Here is a 17,071-nt window from a genome sequence, read left to right on the forward strand (position 1 = left end):
TTATAAATTATTTTTTTCTTTGCTAGATCATGTTATTAAATAGATTTGAAGTGTTATTTGTACGTTTCTTATTCAAATTGTTATTGATCGTATATACAAGATAATTTTTTACTATATTTGCAGTTCTTTAAGAAATGTTGTTATATACTTAAATATTAGTTAGCCTTAAAAATAAAAACATTACAATTTACCCCTTTTTAAAATTTGAGAAATTTTAGAATATGTCTAAAAATGAGTGAGTGTAAATTAAATATGAGGTATTGAGCTTGATTTGTATGAAATATACAACCTCATTGTTTGCGTCACAAACTTTAAATGTTGGTGAGTTGAGATGTTATAATTTTACAACTCACAACTCCTCTTCTTCCATTGTTTCAATGCTCCACCCATTTGATACTGTGGCCTCCGAGAACTAACTTTGAGTCTCTGACAACCACCTCGATGACAACTCCGGCGACAACTTCAGGCTCCGACAAACTACCTCCAAGACAATTCTGGACGACGAATTCGGATTCCATAACACCTCAATGATTCAGCTCCACGACCAATCTCAAGCTCGCACCTTCGGACCAACACCACAACCAGTTCTCCTCCGAAAACCAACCTCCGAGAAAACACTCGCCACGACCACCTTACGTACTATTCAACTCCGAATACGACCAATTGGCCTCCAAACACAAATACTCGATGAATCAACTCCAATTACAATTCCTGATAAAAATAACTCTATACCTATTAAATACGAACATATGAACTCCAAAATATTGAAACTATCACAAGACATATAACTCTAGACATCTATTTTCAACTCACGCCCTAAATAGCCCTAATGTTTAAATGATGTTTAATTGTTTGTATGTCTTCTTTCTCTTCTCCCTTCCATACTATACCATATATGCGAGTAATCATCTCCCTATTATCCTACTTTGCTCTTTTCTTCTTCTTCAAGCCCCATGTTTAATCAATCTCTCATCATACAACAACCCTCTTTCCCTTATTACCAAAATACTCCTCATTCACCGTCTTCGCCTTAACTTTTCCTTCCAATGACAATTACAACCCCCACCAATTTCAATAATCTCGACATCCTAGGATCTGAACCACCCAACTCCTAAAACTCCCGCTTCCCCAACGGTTCTTTCCAAAACCAATCCAAATTCGTTTAAACCAATCATCTTTGCAATTTACATCTTAAAAGTCACTATAAAGCAAAGTAAGCTTTACGGCGAGCCCACCATGTTCTCACAACACACCACCAATTTCCGAGCAATTGCTGTCGGAGTTCATCGAATCCCCTCCCTGCTCTGGTCACGCCGGGGATCCCTCCTATCCCCAGACCATTTATCTCCGGTTTATTATCAATATAAGTATTTGCATATTAAACTACCTTGTATGAAGAAATCTAGGAAGATTTAACTGTGTATTTTATGTGAAAGAACCATAGGGGTCTAGAATGTAGGGTGGAAGAGATAATTAATTGCTTTCAGTACAAGGTATTGTTAAAAAAAAAAAAAAATATGCAGTGGCATTATTTTGGGAAAAGTGTGCTTGAATGCTAAATCACAATCAGTTTTTGTAGAAATTGAATGATGTTAAATTTTGTGAATTGTTAATGAAGGATATAGTCATCCACATTTAAAAATAATTATCATATACATTTAATATTTTAATATTTGGACATTTGTTGAGGAAAATTAAAATAATATTATTGTTTAAAACGAATTTATAAAAATATTATTGTTTTGAACACTATTTATAAAAAATATTGATATTTTTTTTAATGTGTCACTCTTCAAAATTTGGTCGAATTTTGAAGATTCGACTTTTCTGTGTTTTTTTATTTAGTATTAAATGTTTTTTAAAAAAAAATTAATATTTGTATTATTTTAATAATTTTATTTATACCTAAACTCTAAAAGACACAAATTTAAAACAAAAAAATAAGTCTCATTAAAAATAAAAAGTGTAAATTAAAACATATCTCTTTATATAAAAAAATATTACAAATAAACCAATGTGTCCCACAAAGCGGACGTCGTCGATTGCGAGCTGGTTGTCGTCGTCGATTCGAACTTGAGGTTGCTCTACTTCTTCTTGATGTGTGCTCATACCTACGCAGGCACTTCCATAATATAAATAGTTAATTAGCTCATCATAAGTCCTTAACCAAATGCTGAATCCAATCATCATCGGATACACATAATTCAATTTGACTCTCTGCGTGCATCATACGGGGCATACTCTTCCATATTGTGGGCAACTCATCAAACTCATCCTCATTCCCGAACAGTCCTCTACATCTGCAACTGTAGGGGAATAATAAGTATATCGTACATATAATGTATCTTATCTCTTCCATATAGCTTTGTTGTCACTACATATAGCAAGAACCTGCGTTCGTTATTACACACATCACAGATCTACTGTTGTTCGAATCTCTCGATTAATAAAATTAATAATAATATTATATATATTAAATTAAAAATAATTTAGATTATATTCATTCACTTTACCAGTGACCACAGCTGCTCCCGAGAGTGAGTAGCGCCTTATGATATTATTAGATTAATGAATGTAGTTTGGTGACTTTAACTGTAAACTGTTTCAATAGAAACACCCCATGCAATATAACCTTGCACAATAGTATCATCGCAACTACCAATGTACACTTTTCTGGACCAATCTTATCCTAAGTCAATATCACTTAGTAGGGGTTCAGTATTTACAAGGCGATGGGAACATCCTCTGAAAAACACATTGTTTCTCATCACCTTTTTCAGGAAAGATGCCAATCACCAATGTGAAACAATATGAAGAACTCATAGTTCCCCATATATTTAACATTACGGTATAGAATTGGGCATAAATGTGTGTAACGATAAAAACAATGGACATGTGAATATGATGTATACAAGTTCATTCCATTGGCAATGACACCATAACTTGTAACGTGTTTTTTATATCTTTATCTTAGCATGTGATAAATATGAATATGAAGTGCTATAACGCTCACGTACTTGCGACTACCTATGTCTAAATATATGCTGTTGTTAATGATATGCTCGTAGCGTATGAGATGGTGTACGTGGTCAAGATGTTTCCTTGCACTGACCAAGTTATAATCTACGCAAGTTATCAGAATGATCCATGTCGAACAACGGGGATTTTTTCGTTAATGCGATACTTACTGTGATAATTGACGGTTTTAACAGTGAATAAAATGGTGGTCTTATACAGAATATAAACTGCTGTAAATAAAAAATGCATTGATAAAGTAAATCCTACTAATGATACAAGAATAAAAATACATGAATACATGGATACTGAGGTCAAAAACTGATTGAAGGTTGTACAAAGAATCATAGTATGCCATGGCAAGTCTTATGAACCGAAACAGAAAGAGAAAGAGTAAGTTAGTAAAACATCGCAAGTTTTCAAATTGCGTTAAAGATGAAACTAAGTTCTGCTTTCCCTCTGGCTGTACACTCTTGGTGATCGCCGCAATCTTATATCTTCTTATGTGATGAAAAGGAGAACGTGATGAATGATAAGGCTTGTTTTTCTCTAGAACTATTCTTACTTTAGTTAACGCATCTTCCACCTCTCTCGTAGGCGGAATACATCTTCAACTTTACTCTCACAGGTGAAGATGTCGGTCGAGCATGCTCTAGCTAAATTAATTATTTTCTTTTAGCCCGAATTAACTCCACTTAAATTCTATGCTAGTTAACCAGGGGATTAAGACCATCATGGAGAAAAAGATTGATGGAATGTACAGAAAGAGATAAGAGAAGAACAATGAACATTATCATAATATTAATTCTAAAAATAAGCGTTTCGATACTTGTGAATTAAGATTATAGAGAATGAATACACGATAGATGAAAAGAGATTAGAAACAAATATAGAAGAGTGTCAACGTCTTGACATCAATCGCCAGACAAGATTATCTTGCCAAAGGTGAAAAGTGGTGGAGATGGAAGCTTCCCTCTCAGGCTTACTTTCCCGTAGAATTGACCTTCGCACGGAGATTCACACTACGGGATGGAATATTCTCACTGCTCGGAGACCTCACCTCTCGGCCTATAGTCGTGCGTTTCCGAATTTACTCAGGCAGCTCGCCTCAGACCAGTCCCTCCTCAGATCTCAGTCAGTATGCACGTCTCTATTATTCATGTATGTTTTTCAATGAAAATTTGAATAAGCTAATTTTAAGGCAAGGCTTGGCATCTTTGTATTTGGTGGTCCCCAACTTTGATAATTTATGTAGTTCCTGAATGGCAGAATGAGAAAATTCCTTATGCAAACCAACAACTGTTAGATCTAACGCCGCATGCGGTTTGGTTTTTTATTACCGCATGGGTACAATGCTTGATCGCGTATCCGATTGTCGCAGCGCCGTCCATTGCGTTGATCATCTCCTCTTCATTTTTGATTGATGGGCGCAATGCGACGTAGATGCGTTGTTTATTTTATCTTTGAGCCATGAACGCATGCGGTGACTGATTTCCTAGAAAACAGACACTGAAACATTCTATTCTACCATCGCAATGGTCTTAGTGGGTGTATTTATGACATTTTATAATTTTCGCATTTCTTAGCCAATTTGTATACAATCAGCGCACTTTTCTTTCTTTTAGCTGCAATATCTAAATAAAACAACATAAATAACTTGTATTTCTACAAGTTATTACACCCTCAAATTTAGATATATGCTTGTCCTCAAGCATATCTTCCACTAAGGCAATATTCAGTTCTTATCCTAAATTTTGCGTCGATTGGTTGCTCTGAATGCTCCACCTAGGCAACATTACTTAACAACGCAATTTCCTTCTATCTTTAATAATTCATCAACATGTTCTACTTTATTCTTTTATACAACAAATCTCTACTAAAAAATTCCCTTCTTGTTTTGAAAAGAATGTTTACCTCTTCTTGCAAAAACAACTAGGTACGACTTTATGTGGTGGTCTAGTTTGCATTATTTATTAGACACTGTTGATCATGGTTACACCCTTTGTTTTGGCTTTTTCCTACGGGTGTCATGCGAACATCCAACTATGGTTGTGTGCCAATCTCAACTTCAACTCTTGATTTTCAACTAAGTTTAACTTTTGCTAGTCAGAGGAGTTGTCTCTTATATTCTTATTTTTTTTTCTCATTTTTATTTTTTTTCTTTTCATATTATGTCGTTCTTGGAAACCCACCTTCGTTTTGGCTTGCTCCCACGAGGGTCATGCGAACATCCAGCTACGAGCAGGTTTCTTTCATGACTTAGCTCTTATTAGGTTTGGATTGTTTTTGGATTTCCCTTGCGCTGACATTGGAGTTTGTATGAAAAAAAAATCTTTTTTTTCTTTTTTGATAATGAACGCATTTTTCTAATAATAACCGCATCCACTTGATCGCATCTGCTCAGACCTTCCCCACCCCCAAATTTAGAGATGCGCAAGGTCCTCATTGCGTTGTTTTGGACAGAATAGACAAACACTTAGTCAAAAGTTTGAAAAAAAGGTTTGAGCAGAGTCTTAAAGGATAAAAGGTAAAGCAGTCTATTGCTACAATTATCTAAGTGTTAGTCAGAAAATACAAAAGTGTGGGAAATGTTGCTAAGGGTATGCATATGACTCATCAGGGCAGCACAATGAATAACGCAAAATAAAAGATAAAGAACATCGCAATAATTTACAAAGGATGATAAATAAGAGGCTAATGCATACGGAAGGAATTTTTACTCAGTTGTATTAAAAATTAACCAAGTATACAAAGAATTACAAATATCGCAATACAAAATTTGATCATGTACAAAGAATCAAGTAATAGCTTCTATACATAGAAATAATGAAATGAATAAAATGAAAAAATGACCGCAACAAAAAATTTGTAGAATTATTGAGGAGGGGGTTCAGAAGGCTCAGGAGGTGGATTTTGTGGAGGAACACTGGGAGCTTCTTCAAAGTGCAGATGTTGCTGTAAATGCAAAGGCATCATGGGATCATATAGATAGGCTGCCAAAAAGTTGAGGTACTCATGGTTGCGCTCTACCACTTGTCTTTGGTTCAGGTAGATCGTGTAGATATTGCATTGAATGTTGATCAGCACCTGTCTTGTCATCGCAACACTGCATTACAACTTTACTTGTCGCTCGTGTAACTCCGTTATTTGCTGGCAGAAAAAGTCATGTTGATGAGAGAGAAGAGAATGCATTTCTGCAAGGTCAGCAGTTAGGGATGCGATGGTGGGTTGCGCCTGCGATGTTTCACCATCAATGTTTTGGGGTTGGGCAGAAGTTCCTTCACACAAATCATGTGGGTCGTTAACATGCAATGGTGGAAGAGAAAAATGCGATGAAGATGAAGGGGAAGAGGGTGCTGTTGGAAATGCGTTGGGTGAACCGAGGGCAAGAAGAAGATTAGTAAAATGTTCAGGGAATGGGGAAAGGGGTTCTGTAGGAGGGCTTGGAGGGCGAATGATCAAAGGTAAAGGGTCCAAGGGTTCTTGATCTTACGGTGATGGATCTTGGACTTTTTCCTTGCCTTTGTCAACCTTGCACTGTTTCTTGGGCTTTGGCTGCTGCAGCGCATTTAAATCGATAATGGGCCTTTTCAGTGGAAGCTCGAGGCAATAAGGGGAATCTTTGAGAAGCATTCTCAAAATCTTGATGTTGATGAGGCCATGGACTTCTCGCATTGGTTCTTCCTCAATATCTACACCCAATGAGAAGCATAAGCTTGAAACTGTCCAAGGAAAGAAATACTGGCCTCTTACACGCCCCACAAAATCTCGAATCTGTTTTGCGATCAACTGGCCCACATCTATTGGAATGTCGCGTGCTATGAAGTATTCGGCCATGACTTTATCCTTCGAAACTGTTTTTTCATGAGAGGTTGGGATGAGTCGCCTTTTCACCAAATACACCCAAAGCCGCACTTTTGGAAGCAGTTTATTGGATGCAAGGGTTTTGATGCCTTTTAAGGAGACCGACCACTGAGTGCCTGGTTGTGTTAATATCTTCAGTGCATCTTCCATTTTTTCTTCTGTGGGATCATTAATGATTTTGTTACCCGGCGCCTCCGGGATATAACTCATTGATGTTCTTTACGCTGAAAGGCACTACCTCTCCTTTCATAATCACCGCATCTTTGGTGCCATGAAGTCGTCCATAATAGAAAGCTCTCATTACCGTTGGGATTACAATGGATGGGCATTGGCAGAATGTTTCCCATCCATGCTCTAACACAACACTTGTAATTAAGTCTAGTAATGGCGTTGGTGCAGGAAAGAACCCCATTTCCATCATCATGTCATCATTCTCTTTCTTCTTTGATGGGCGTCCTTTGGCCACTGCAGGCTCACTGCTTTCCACTTTTGCTTTGCTCTTGTCTTTTCTCATTCCTTGCGCTGTTCTTCTTTTTCCCACTTCGCAATTTCTTTACTCTTCTTTTCTTGAATGCATTGAACATTTGCTCTGCACCTTTTCTCCTTCTCTTCCTTCTTCTTCTTTTCTTCATCTTCTTCTTCTCTCATTTCTCTTTCAAATTTCTTTGAGGCCAGCAATATGTGCTGTTCTTCCTCGAGCCTTATTCTCTCTTCTTCTGCCGAAATTGCATTATTGCGGCGCACTTCTTCATCGTGTAATTTTATTTTTAATCGCCTTCTGCGATGATTTGTTGTGCCTTCAACATCTTCTCTTGTTTTTCTTCTTCCTCTCTTCTTCTCCTTTCCTTCTCTTCTACTGCACTTTGCAAAATTGGTGGGTTGATCGTTGACCCTTGCGGCGCATTCTCCTTGCAACGCCGCATAAGAGGGGTGATTTTTGGATCCTCTCTATCGTCAGTAGCAACCATTCTTATTTACGTTGATTCCTCTTCAGGTTGTGCTGATTCTCTTTGTTGCGTTGACACCCCTTCATCCACCCTTTCCGTGGTTGATTCTCCGTCGACTTCTGGGCTTTCAGCCCTTTTTCTCTTTTCTTCCTTCTTCTTCAGGTGCTTCCCTTCTCGCCTACGTTCCCTCTTCTCATTTGATTTTTTTTTCTTTCTTTTCCTTCCTTGGCTGGGCTTCTTCATCTTATTCTGCCCTCTTCTCATTCTTCTTCTTCTTCTTCTTCTTCTTCTCCTCCTCAGCTGCTTCAGGCTGCTTCTCCGCCACCATTTCATCCAAAGCAACTATGGTGGGTCCTTCATAGGATTCTCTGTGAACAGTTTCCTTAGGATCCAAAAATGCCAGAGCGCTTCTTCTCAAAGCTTCCTCCATCTCTTCCTCCGAAGGTAATGGCTGATTAACAACCTCATCTTCGGGCAGCCCTTCTTCCTTCTCCATATTACTTAGTATGCTCCCAAACACTTCTCTGTCGTCTCTCCTCTTCTTCTCACTTTCAAATGACAGTGTTGGGAGTGGGGCACTCTGCGTGCTTTGCCCCTCTCTGATTTGGAGTGGTATGGCTGCTAAAGGCTTTCGCCGAGGTTTTCCGACGGTTCGTGGGATGGGTTTTGGCTGGACGGCGAGGCAGCGGCTTGCTGTGAGGAATGTCGCCTCTCTTGTAGTAATTTGGGCTGGTGAGGGTGATGAGGGTAAAGAGGATGAATGAGAAGATTGATCAGCCATGGTTGTACTGAGTAAACGAGTTAGGAAATTTCTTAGGGTTTAGGAAGAAAGCTTGAAGGTCTGGGTATGCAAAGTTGTGCTTAGGGTTTTTGTTTGCAAAAATTCAAATAGACTCTCTAAGATGGAGAAGGACAAAATTTATAGGTTGGGCCTTGATGGGCCCAACGCAAATTCTACGGTGGCAGGCTTCGAGGTACTCAAAAAGCTTGCACCGCGCTCCTCACATTTATGAATTATAAAGAAGTACGTCATTTCATCTGCTAAGTCATCATTTCCTTGGAAGCCTAAACGATGGGACTACTCTTTTTGCAAAAAGAATTTCATCTTTTGTGTTTTATTTGGATGGGCGCAAGGTTAAAGATTAACGCAATGCATCTATTAACGCAAATGCATATTTGCAGAGGACGGGCAACAACGTATGTATCAGCACAACATACCCCTCAACTCAACTCATTTATGGAAGACGGGTGCACAATATTTCTACTGGCACAACACTACCTCAACATAGTGCATTTTCGCTAAGGACGGGCGAAAAATACATACGAGTGCAACACACCCCTCAATGTAATGCATTTTTGAAAGATGAATGCAAAGTGCATCTTGTTAGCATAAGATGCACTCATCATCATAATGCATACCGAATGTTGATTGTTATTATTATTTTTTTTCTTCATTTTTTTCATCAACGCAAGTCGCTAGAAATTTGCGGTATTCATTTTCTCTTACATCAGTCATTCACAGCAAATTTTAAAAACAACGCAACTTATGCATCGAAGTAGGAAAATTGAACAAAGCACGGAAATTAACGCAATTGAATTAAATGAAAAGTAAATTCATAAAGCAATAAAAGCTAGTTTATGGAAACAATAAATAGCGTAATGCATAGAGCAATAAAGAAAGCAATTAAACATAGATTTTAGAGATGTGGATTGAAAGACAATTTTCCCATGATTACTGCAATCCACGCCTCTGCAGGTGGTCAAGCTTGCCTGCACAATGTCATCATGGACATTGTTCACCTCCTTGCCTCATCCCTCAGTGTGTACGGGAAGAGATACAATCTAATTTCTTCCAGAGTCACACCAGGTATGGAAAATGCGTTGCACATTTCTACGAAGCTGGTCAAATGAGCATGCAGGTCTTCTCCTTTTATCCGAATTGTCCCGCATTTTGGATCATTTGAAGCACGATCGACCTTATCTTAAACCTTGCATTCTCCGCAACCGTAGATCTTGAAATTCCAGCGCTTAATTTGGTTATGATGTGTTCCTGCGCGAAAAATACACTTGATCTCTGGGTCAGTTTAGAATTTATGGATCAATTCCAGTACTCATAAACCATCAGCCTGCTCTACGCATTAAATAGACAGTACAAAGAGATATGTCCTGCAAAATACCACAAAAGTATTCAACACTAACTGTTACTAATCCCCGGCAATGGCGCCATAAACTTGTAATGCTAAAAACATATGGACAATGTGAATATGATTTATACAAGCTCATGTCCCCGACAACAGCGCCATAAAATTGTAAGGATACGACATGTAATGTTGTCTATCTGATGCGCTGATGAATGAATGAATGCTCTAATTGCACTTAAGTTCTTTTGCGATAAAGACAATTTTATGCGATACTACATCTAAATATATGCATTGATTGCAATATGCATGTAGTATGCAATGGAGTAGTGCATGTCACAAGTTTCCTTGCACTAAAACCAAGTATAATTCCAACCCAAGTTTCTCAGAATGATCCAAGGTCGAACATGGGGATTTTTTTTGTTAATGCGATACTTATATGATACATGCGACCAGTTTTTAACAATGAATAAAGAATGGTGGTTTATATAAGAATATAAATTGCGATGAAATAAAAAAAAAATGCATTGATAAAGTAAAATCCTAAACTAATATGATACAAGATACAAGATACATGATACATGATACTAAGGTCGAGAACTGATTGCGAAGTTGTACAAAGAATCGATGTATGCGATGGCAAGTCTTATGAACGAAGCAGAAAGAGAAAGAGTAAGTAGTAAGAACATCGCAAGTTTGCCAATTACGTTAAAGATGCAACTAAGGTTCCGCTTTCCCTTGCGTACACCTCTCGGTGATCGGCCACATCCCTATATCTCTATGGTGAAACAGGGATGAACGTGATGAACGTAAGGTTGTTTCCATCTCTAAAAATACTTCTTGCTTTAGTTAACGCATTCTTCCAAACTTCTCTCGATAGGCGGAATAACATCTTCACTTCTACTTTCACAGGTGAAGATGCCGTCGAGCATGCTCCAGCTAAACTTAATTATTTCCTTAACCCAGATTAACTCACTCGCTTAATTCTTGCTATTTACCCAGGGGATTAAGAACACATCATGGAGAAAATGGATTATGAATGTACGGAAAGAGACAAAGAGATGACAATGGAAATTATCATAACATTTAATTCTAAAATTAAGCGTTCGATACATGTTGTGAATGAAAGATTAGAGAAGATGAATACAGATGATGAAATAGAGATTAGAAAAAAATACAGAAAGAGTGTCAACGTCTTGACACAGATCCCGAATGGAGATTATGCTTGCCAGAGTGTGGAAGTGATGGAGAGGAAAGCTTCCCTCTCAGGCTTGCTTTCCTGATAGAATTGACCTTCAGACAGAGCTTCAACTACGGGGATCAGAATAATTCTCTGCTCGGAGACTCACCTCTCAGCCTTGTCTCGTGGTTCTCTCGGATTTACTCTGGACAGTCGCTTCAGACCAGCCTCTTTCTCAGAATCAGTATATGCACGTCTCTATGTATTCATGTATGTTTTTCAATGAATTTGAAGAAGCTATTTATAGGCAAGGCTTGGCTCTTTGTATTTGTGGTCCCCACTGTATAGTTATGGTAGTTCCTGAAATGAAGGAATGAGAAATTCCTTCTGTTACGCAATCAATGCGTTAGAAATGCACAACTGACAGCTGTACACTCATCAGAATCTTCCGCAATTGCGTTGCTCTTTACATCTTCGATCTATCGCCGTATGCGGTGTTGTTTTTTATTACTGCATGCGGTTGCAATTGCGTTGATCGCTAGAGCTCTTGATCGATTTTCACATGCGCCGTCATTGCGTTGATCATCTCTTCATTTTTGATTGATGGGCGCAATGCGACGTAGATGCGTTGTTTATTTTATCTTTGAGCCATGAACGCATGCGGTGACTGATTTCCTGGAAAACAGACACTGAAACATTCTATTCTACCATCGCAATGGTATTAGTGGGTGCATTTATGACATCTTATAATTTTCGCATTTCTTAGCCAATTTGTATACAAAAGTCTTTTAATTATCTTGCCTTCGAGGCATCACTCACATACTAGTAATGAACTTTCCTCTAGCTCATTTATTGGACATAAATGCATAGCTTGGCCCCGGTAGTGCAGTAACTTGTTGAATATTTTTATACCCACCCTTTCATATGATATGTTTTTCACGTATGGATAAAGACAAACCAATAAATGACAAGAAGAATCTGTAACTGTGCCATTGAGATTAGTCAGACACTTCGACATACAGTTTTTTTTTCATGTTTATCTTGTTTTAGTTATTATAGTAAAATGTTTGAGATTTTTAATTAATTTCTTATTTTAAACTTATATTTTTAGGAAACTCCAAGAAATTGTTATATGCAATCTGAACAAGTGAATTTATACAGTTTATTCTTTTAAGAAATTATGCTCTTTCCATTTTGAAATGAGTAAAGGTTGTGTTTTAATATCTAAATTTATGTAGTAATGACGCAGTTCTAGAAAGTCAGGTCGTTACATAAATGACATTTAATGCTGAGCAGAGGAAAAATTAGGGAACGATGTGATGCTCTAGCCGAGGCAAACTTCCATTCAACTCCCGCAGAAGCATGAAACTAGGACCACTTTCAAAAGTCGGGTAAGATGACTTCCAATACTGTATTGATATTTAAAGAAATATTGAAGCCATATGTCAGGCAAATACAAGATAATCAATAATAGAAAGATTCCAATAATAAAGAAAGTATAGATAAAAAACAGAAAATAAATGAAGGGAAAATATAATCCTAACAAGGGTAGGGATGATTATTGTGAAACTTTAACCCTTTCAGTCTCAACCAAGAGAAATTATCCAAGAAACTTGGTAAAGACATTGTAGAATTTTCTAAAAACCAAAACTATACATACTATAACAACATGATCATTACTTTATGACACACTCACACATAACACCCAGATCATAATTTATATATTTCTGCATGTAAGTGTTGTAAAGTATTACGACTTATTATTAAGCAGTAGCTAGATATGCATGAATAATCAATTAACCCTACGGCAGTTGCTACGAACTTGGCCTCTATAACCCTCCTTAACATCGAGTAAGCCCATTTTGATGATGGCCTGTTGAAAGTCCAAGAAGAATAGAGCTTGGTTCATGGCGTAGGCAGTGACAATGCCCCTCGTACGAGGGCTAGCAAATAATGTCTGGTCGGAAAACAGAACCCCGGCGCCTCTCGACAGCGCGTTGTAATAAACGTTGTCGAAGTTGTCGGGTGTGGCGTCAAATGTTTGGAGGGCGTTGTCGCCGTTGCTGCATGTTCTTGACAGTGCTCTTCCGAAGTTTGGATTCAGAAGAGGGTCGTTGCCATCCAGTCTCCCTTTGAACGATATGCATCTTGCCACTCCCAATGTATGCGCCCCTATACACATATTTTGTCAAAAACCACAAGGAATTTCATCTTAAATTTAATTTAGGAAACACAAAAATACCCTCTTGTCAATAAGTTTTAAAATGCTATCCGTTTACTTCTTATATTCTAGGTTTGGTTTTAATTTAGTCTTTAAATTTCAAGATGTTACAATTTTACTTTATTTGAGTTTTATTTTAATTTGGTTCATCGATTTCTAGATTCATGTTTTAACCTTCGATTTTTTTTATTAAATACTCATTTTTAGTCATTGACATTAAAATCTATTAACTAATTTAAAATAATCCTGAAGTAGAAAAATTATTTTTAAATGTAGAAAAATGAATCAAAATATTTACAAAATATAGCAAAATTTTAGAACTATCAATGATAGATGTTGATAGACACTGATAGACATTGATAGACAGTGTCTATCAACGTCTAACATTGATAGTTCTAAAATTTTGCTATATCTTGTAAATATTTTCAATAGTTTTACCATTTGAAATAATTTTCCATCTTTTAAATTGAATTTTAGTAGCAATGTAAAATAACATAACTTAATTAATTATAATTTTTTAAATTATTTTAAATTAATGGATAGACATTACCACTAAATACAAAAAGTGTGTATTCAAGTGAAAATCAATATGAAAAATGTAAATTTTAAAATCTATCAACAAAATGAAATAAAACTCAAGCTAAGAATTGTAACATTTTGAAAGTTAAGGTCCCGCTTGATTACCATTTAATTTTTTATTTTTTGTTTTTGAAAATTAAGTTTATAGAGGTTACTTTCACCTCAAATTTCTTTATTTGTTATCTACTTTTTACCAATTAATTAAAAAAACTATGCCAAAATTTAAAAACTAAAAAAAGTAACTTTTAAAAATTTATTTTTGTTTTTAAAATTTGATTAAAAATTCAACTATTATACTCAAGAAATATGAAATGGATTCCTAAACGAAATCTAAAAAACTAAATAGAAACTGGGGTGAAAACATATCAACCACAGTAATATATGTTTTCGCATTGAATAAATTTACCCGAAAGTGCGACCATTTGGTTGGGAGTAAAGCCGCGTTGAGCGAAATGACTAATAAGCTGAGATGCATTTAAGAAAGGCGAAGGCAAATTAACGGTGTCTTCGATTCTTGATCTGCTTCCGTCCTTCCTTCCCTTTGGTATCTCGTAAAACGGACCCCCTGCCTGTTCACATCGTCATTTTATTATCTATTTTCGTTTTAATCTATAAAGCACAGATATTTCATATGGGACAAATAATCAGTATCAGACACGTATCGAATATTGATATTTCTAGATACTTTCTAGATACGTATCTGACACGTGATTTAACGTATATATACTTCTTATTTGACACGCGATTTGACTTATCTATTTCTATGTGTATCTTTTTTTTAAGAAAAAAGACAAGTAACTCATCTAATATTTTCCAATCTAAAATTAGGCAACATATTTAAAAAGAAGAAGAAAATAAATAACGGACCAAACCCTAGAGAATCATCTAATCTCCATCTTCACATTTGAATCCACACAAAGTCCACCAAAATATAAATCATTTGGATATCTTCAACAATAAGTTCTTCATTTATCTTCATACTTCTCTCTCTAATCTTCTTCTTCTTTGCAATATGAGTCACTTTTCTATTACATTTTATTAACTATTGTACTTCAACATCTTAGATGTTTTTTTTTTATTATTATATTTCAGTGTTTGTATTCTATTTTGTGCTATTGTTATTAACTTGTAAGTTAAATTTTTCGATATCCTAGATTTTTTTAAAGAAAAATAAAATGTATCTTCAATGTATCGGTATATTCGTTTTTTTATAAATAATTATATTAAAAAAATATATAAAAAAATAACGTATCCTTAGACGTATCCGTATCTTAATTTTTTAGAAATTGACGAATCGTCATATTCAATCGTATCCGTATCGTGTAGTCGTATCTGCTTCATAGCTTTTAATTCATTAACTATCTATGTTGACATACATTTTGAACTTAAAAGTTAGAGGTTCAATTCTCAATCACATAGTTGTTGTATTAAAAAAAGAAATAATCCAATAAAATAATAAAATCAATAGAAGCTAAATACAAAAATTTGGTGACTTCTAAAGTAAAATTATACTCAAAACTATATACCAAAAGAGAATTATTTTTTTTTCCCTCTCTTTTTGAAGATAAAATAGCACTGAGGGAGAAAACGTTAAAAGAAAAAATTACCCAAAAGACTGCATCTCTAGCAGCCATAGCGACAATGTCTGCACAAGAAACAACACCGGGACATTGCCTCTCAAGTTGCTCCTTGATCTCATCAATAACCTCGTAGCCTCGTAAACTGAGGTTAGCAGGAGAGTCTTTTTCTGCTGTGTTATCTTTCGTCGAATCAATCAATATCGATCCATCGCATCCCTAAATTTATCCAACTAATAATTAGTCTTTATTTTCTTTAATCATCCACGAGAATTTTGAACTAATAATTATATCAATTTAAAACTTCTAGTATTTCATAAGTGTATCAATTTATATCATACGTTACTTTTTGTTTGGATAAAATCACGTGAGAATTATAATTTTATCGATTAAACTTCTAAATTTTCATAAGCGAGTCACTTTTAACTCTGAGTTAAGATTATCATTTGAACATAATTCATGCATCAATGCCAATAGTCCATTTTGTTAATCCCACATCTAAAGAAGTCTACAAAGGTGTTAAAATTGATATGATTTCTAAAGATAATCTTAATATAAAAAATCTAAATTGATTCACTTAGGAAAATTTAAGAGTTTAATTGAAAGAATTAAATGGTCTCACACGATATTTTTTTAACGGGATCTAAAAGATCATACGTGTAAATTGGTAGACTTGAGAACGTTGTTCAGGATTTCAAGTAATACACTTATTAGTTCAAGGTTTTAGTTCATACAATACACAAATTGTTTTAGAAAAAAAATCACAATATTTTTGTAGAAACTTCTAAAAAATACATCCATAATGTTGCAATATATATTCGTTGATATGTCCATAAATCTTGATAACCAATAAAGATATTGAGATAGATATTCTCATATTTGATTGATAAGAAATACACGATAGAGGAAAAGATCGATAGTGATTACCTCGACGAAACAGTCATGGAAATGCATTCGAATGAGAGAAGCAGCCAAAGTGGGATCATTTTGAAGGGCTCTATTGACAATGTTCTTCACAATGGGATCTACAAAGGGGCAACTCATCAAGTAATATCCCATACTCAACCCATTTACACTTGTAAATCTTGAGCTTACTCCCAAAGACAACATAATAGTGACTAAAATCATCAATTTTGACATTGAAATTAGCATCATATTGAAAGATATATAATAGAAGGGTTGTGTTTGGAGTGTGTATTTATAGACATATTGGAGAGTATAGTTTTCAATTGAAGAACAAATTAAAGAGAGTGGCTTCATCACATTCTCCACTCAAAACAAGCCATGATAGTATAATAATAATGATAATTATACAACTTGGTTGACATGTGTGTTCATTGCATGTTGGCTTTTATAACCTAACACCAACAATTCAATCAAACCTGGATTCCAATTCATATAAATTATTGAACTCACCATGCCAAATCTCTACAAATATTTAATCATTTATTCAAATGCTATATTCTAACGTCACTTAATTAGTAGCACACTTATCTTGAAAAAAAAAAAACTCACTATATAGAAAATAATTGAAATTAAAAAAAAAAAAC

The 17,071-nt window shown here is 35.6% G+C and overlaps 1 protein-coding gene across 1 annotated transcript; it reads right to left on the minus strand.

The window, feature by feature from the left end:
• Positions 1–12,536: 12,536 nt before the first annotated feature.
• On the minus strand, positions 12,537–16,762 carry LOC120072928 (peroxidase 47-like). Its single transcript, XM_039025465.1, has 4 exons — positions 16,449–16,762; positions 15,552–15,740; positions 14,351–14,513; positions 12,537–13,316 (listed from the first exon to the last, which is right to left on the minus strand). Exons 1-4 carry the CDS (start codon positions 16,674–16,676, stop codon positions 12,937–12,939), a joined length of 960 nt encoding a protein of 319 aa, XP_038881393.1. The 5' UTR covers positions 16,677–16,762; the 3' UTR covers positions 12,537–12,936.
• Between the last annotated feature and the right edge of the window lie 309 nt (positions 16,763–17,071).

This window comes from Benincasa hispida, chromosome 3 (assembly GCF_009727055.1).
Source record: "Benincasa hispida cultivar B227 chromosome 3, ASM972705v1, whole genome shotgun sequence".
In the NCBI taxonomy this organism is placed as follows: Eukaryota; Viridiplantae; Streptophyta; class Magnoliopsida; order Cucurbitales; family Cucurbitaceae; genus Benincasa; species Benincasa hispida.

Excerpts from the sequence above, each read along its gene's own strand:
- LOC120072928 (XM_039025465.1), bottom strand. The coding sequence starts at position 16,676 with ATGATGCTAATTTCAATGTCAAAATTGATGATTTTAGTCACTATTATG. Across the intron at positions 15,741-16,448 it reads TCCATGACTGTTTCGTCGAG|GGATGCGATGGATCGATATT; the intron begins GTAATCACTATC and ends GGATAAATTTAG. Across the intron at positions 14,514-15,551 it reads CTAGAGATGCAGTCTTTTGG|GCAGGGGGTCCGTTTTACGA; the intron begins GTAATTTTTTCT and ends CGATGTGAACAG.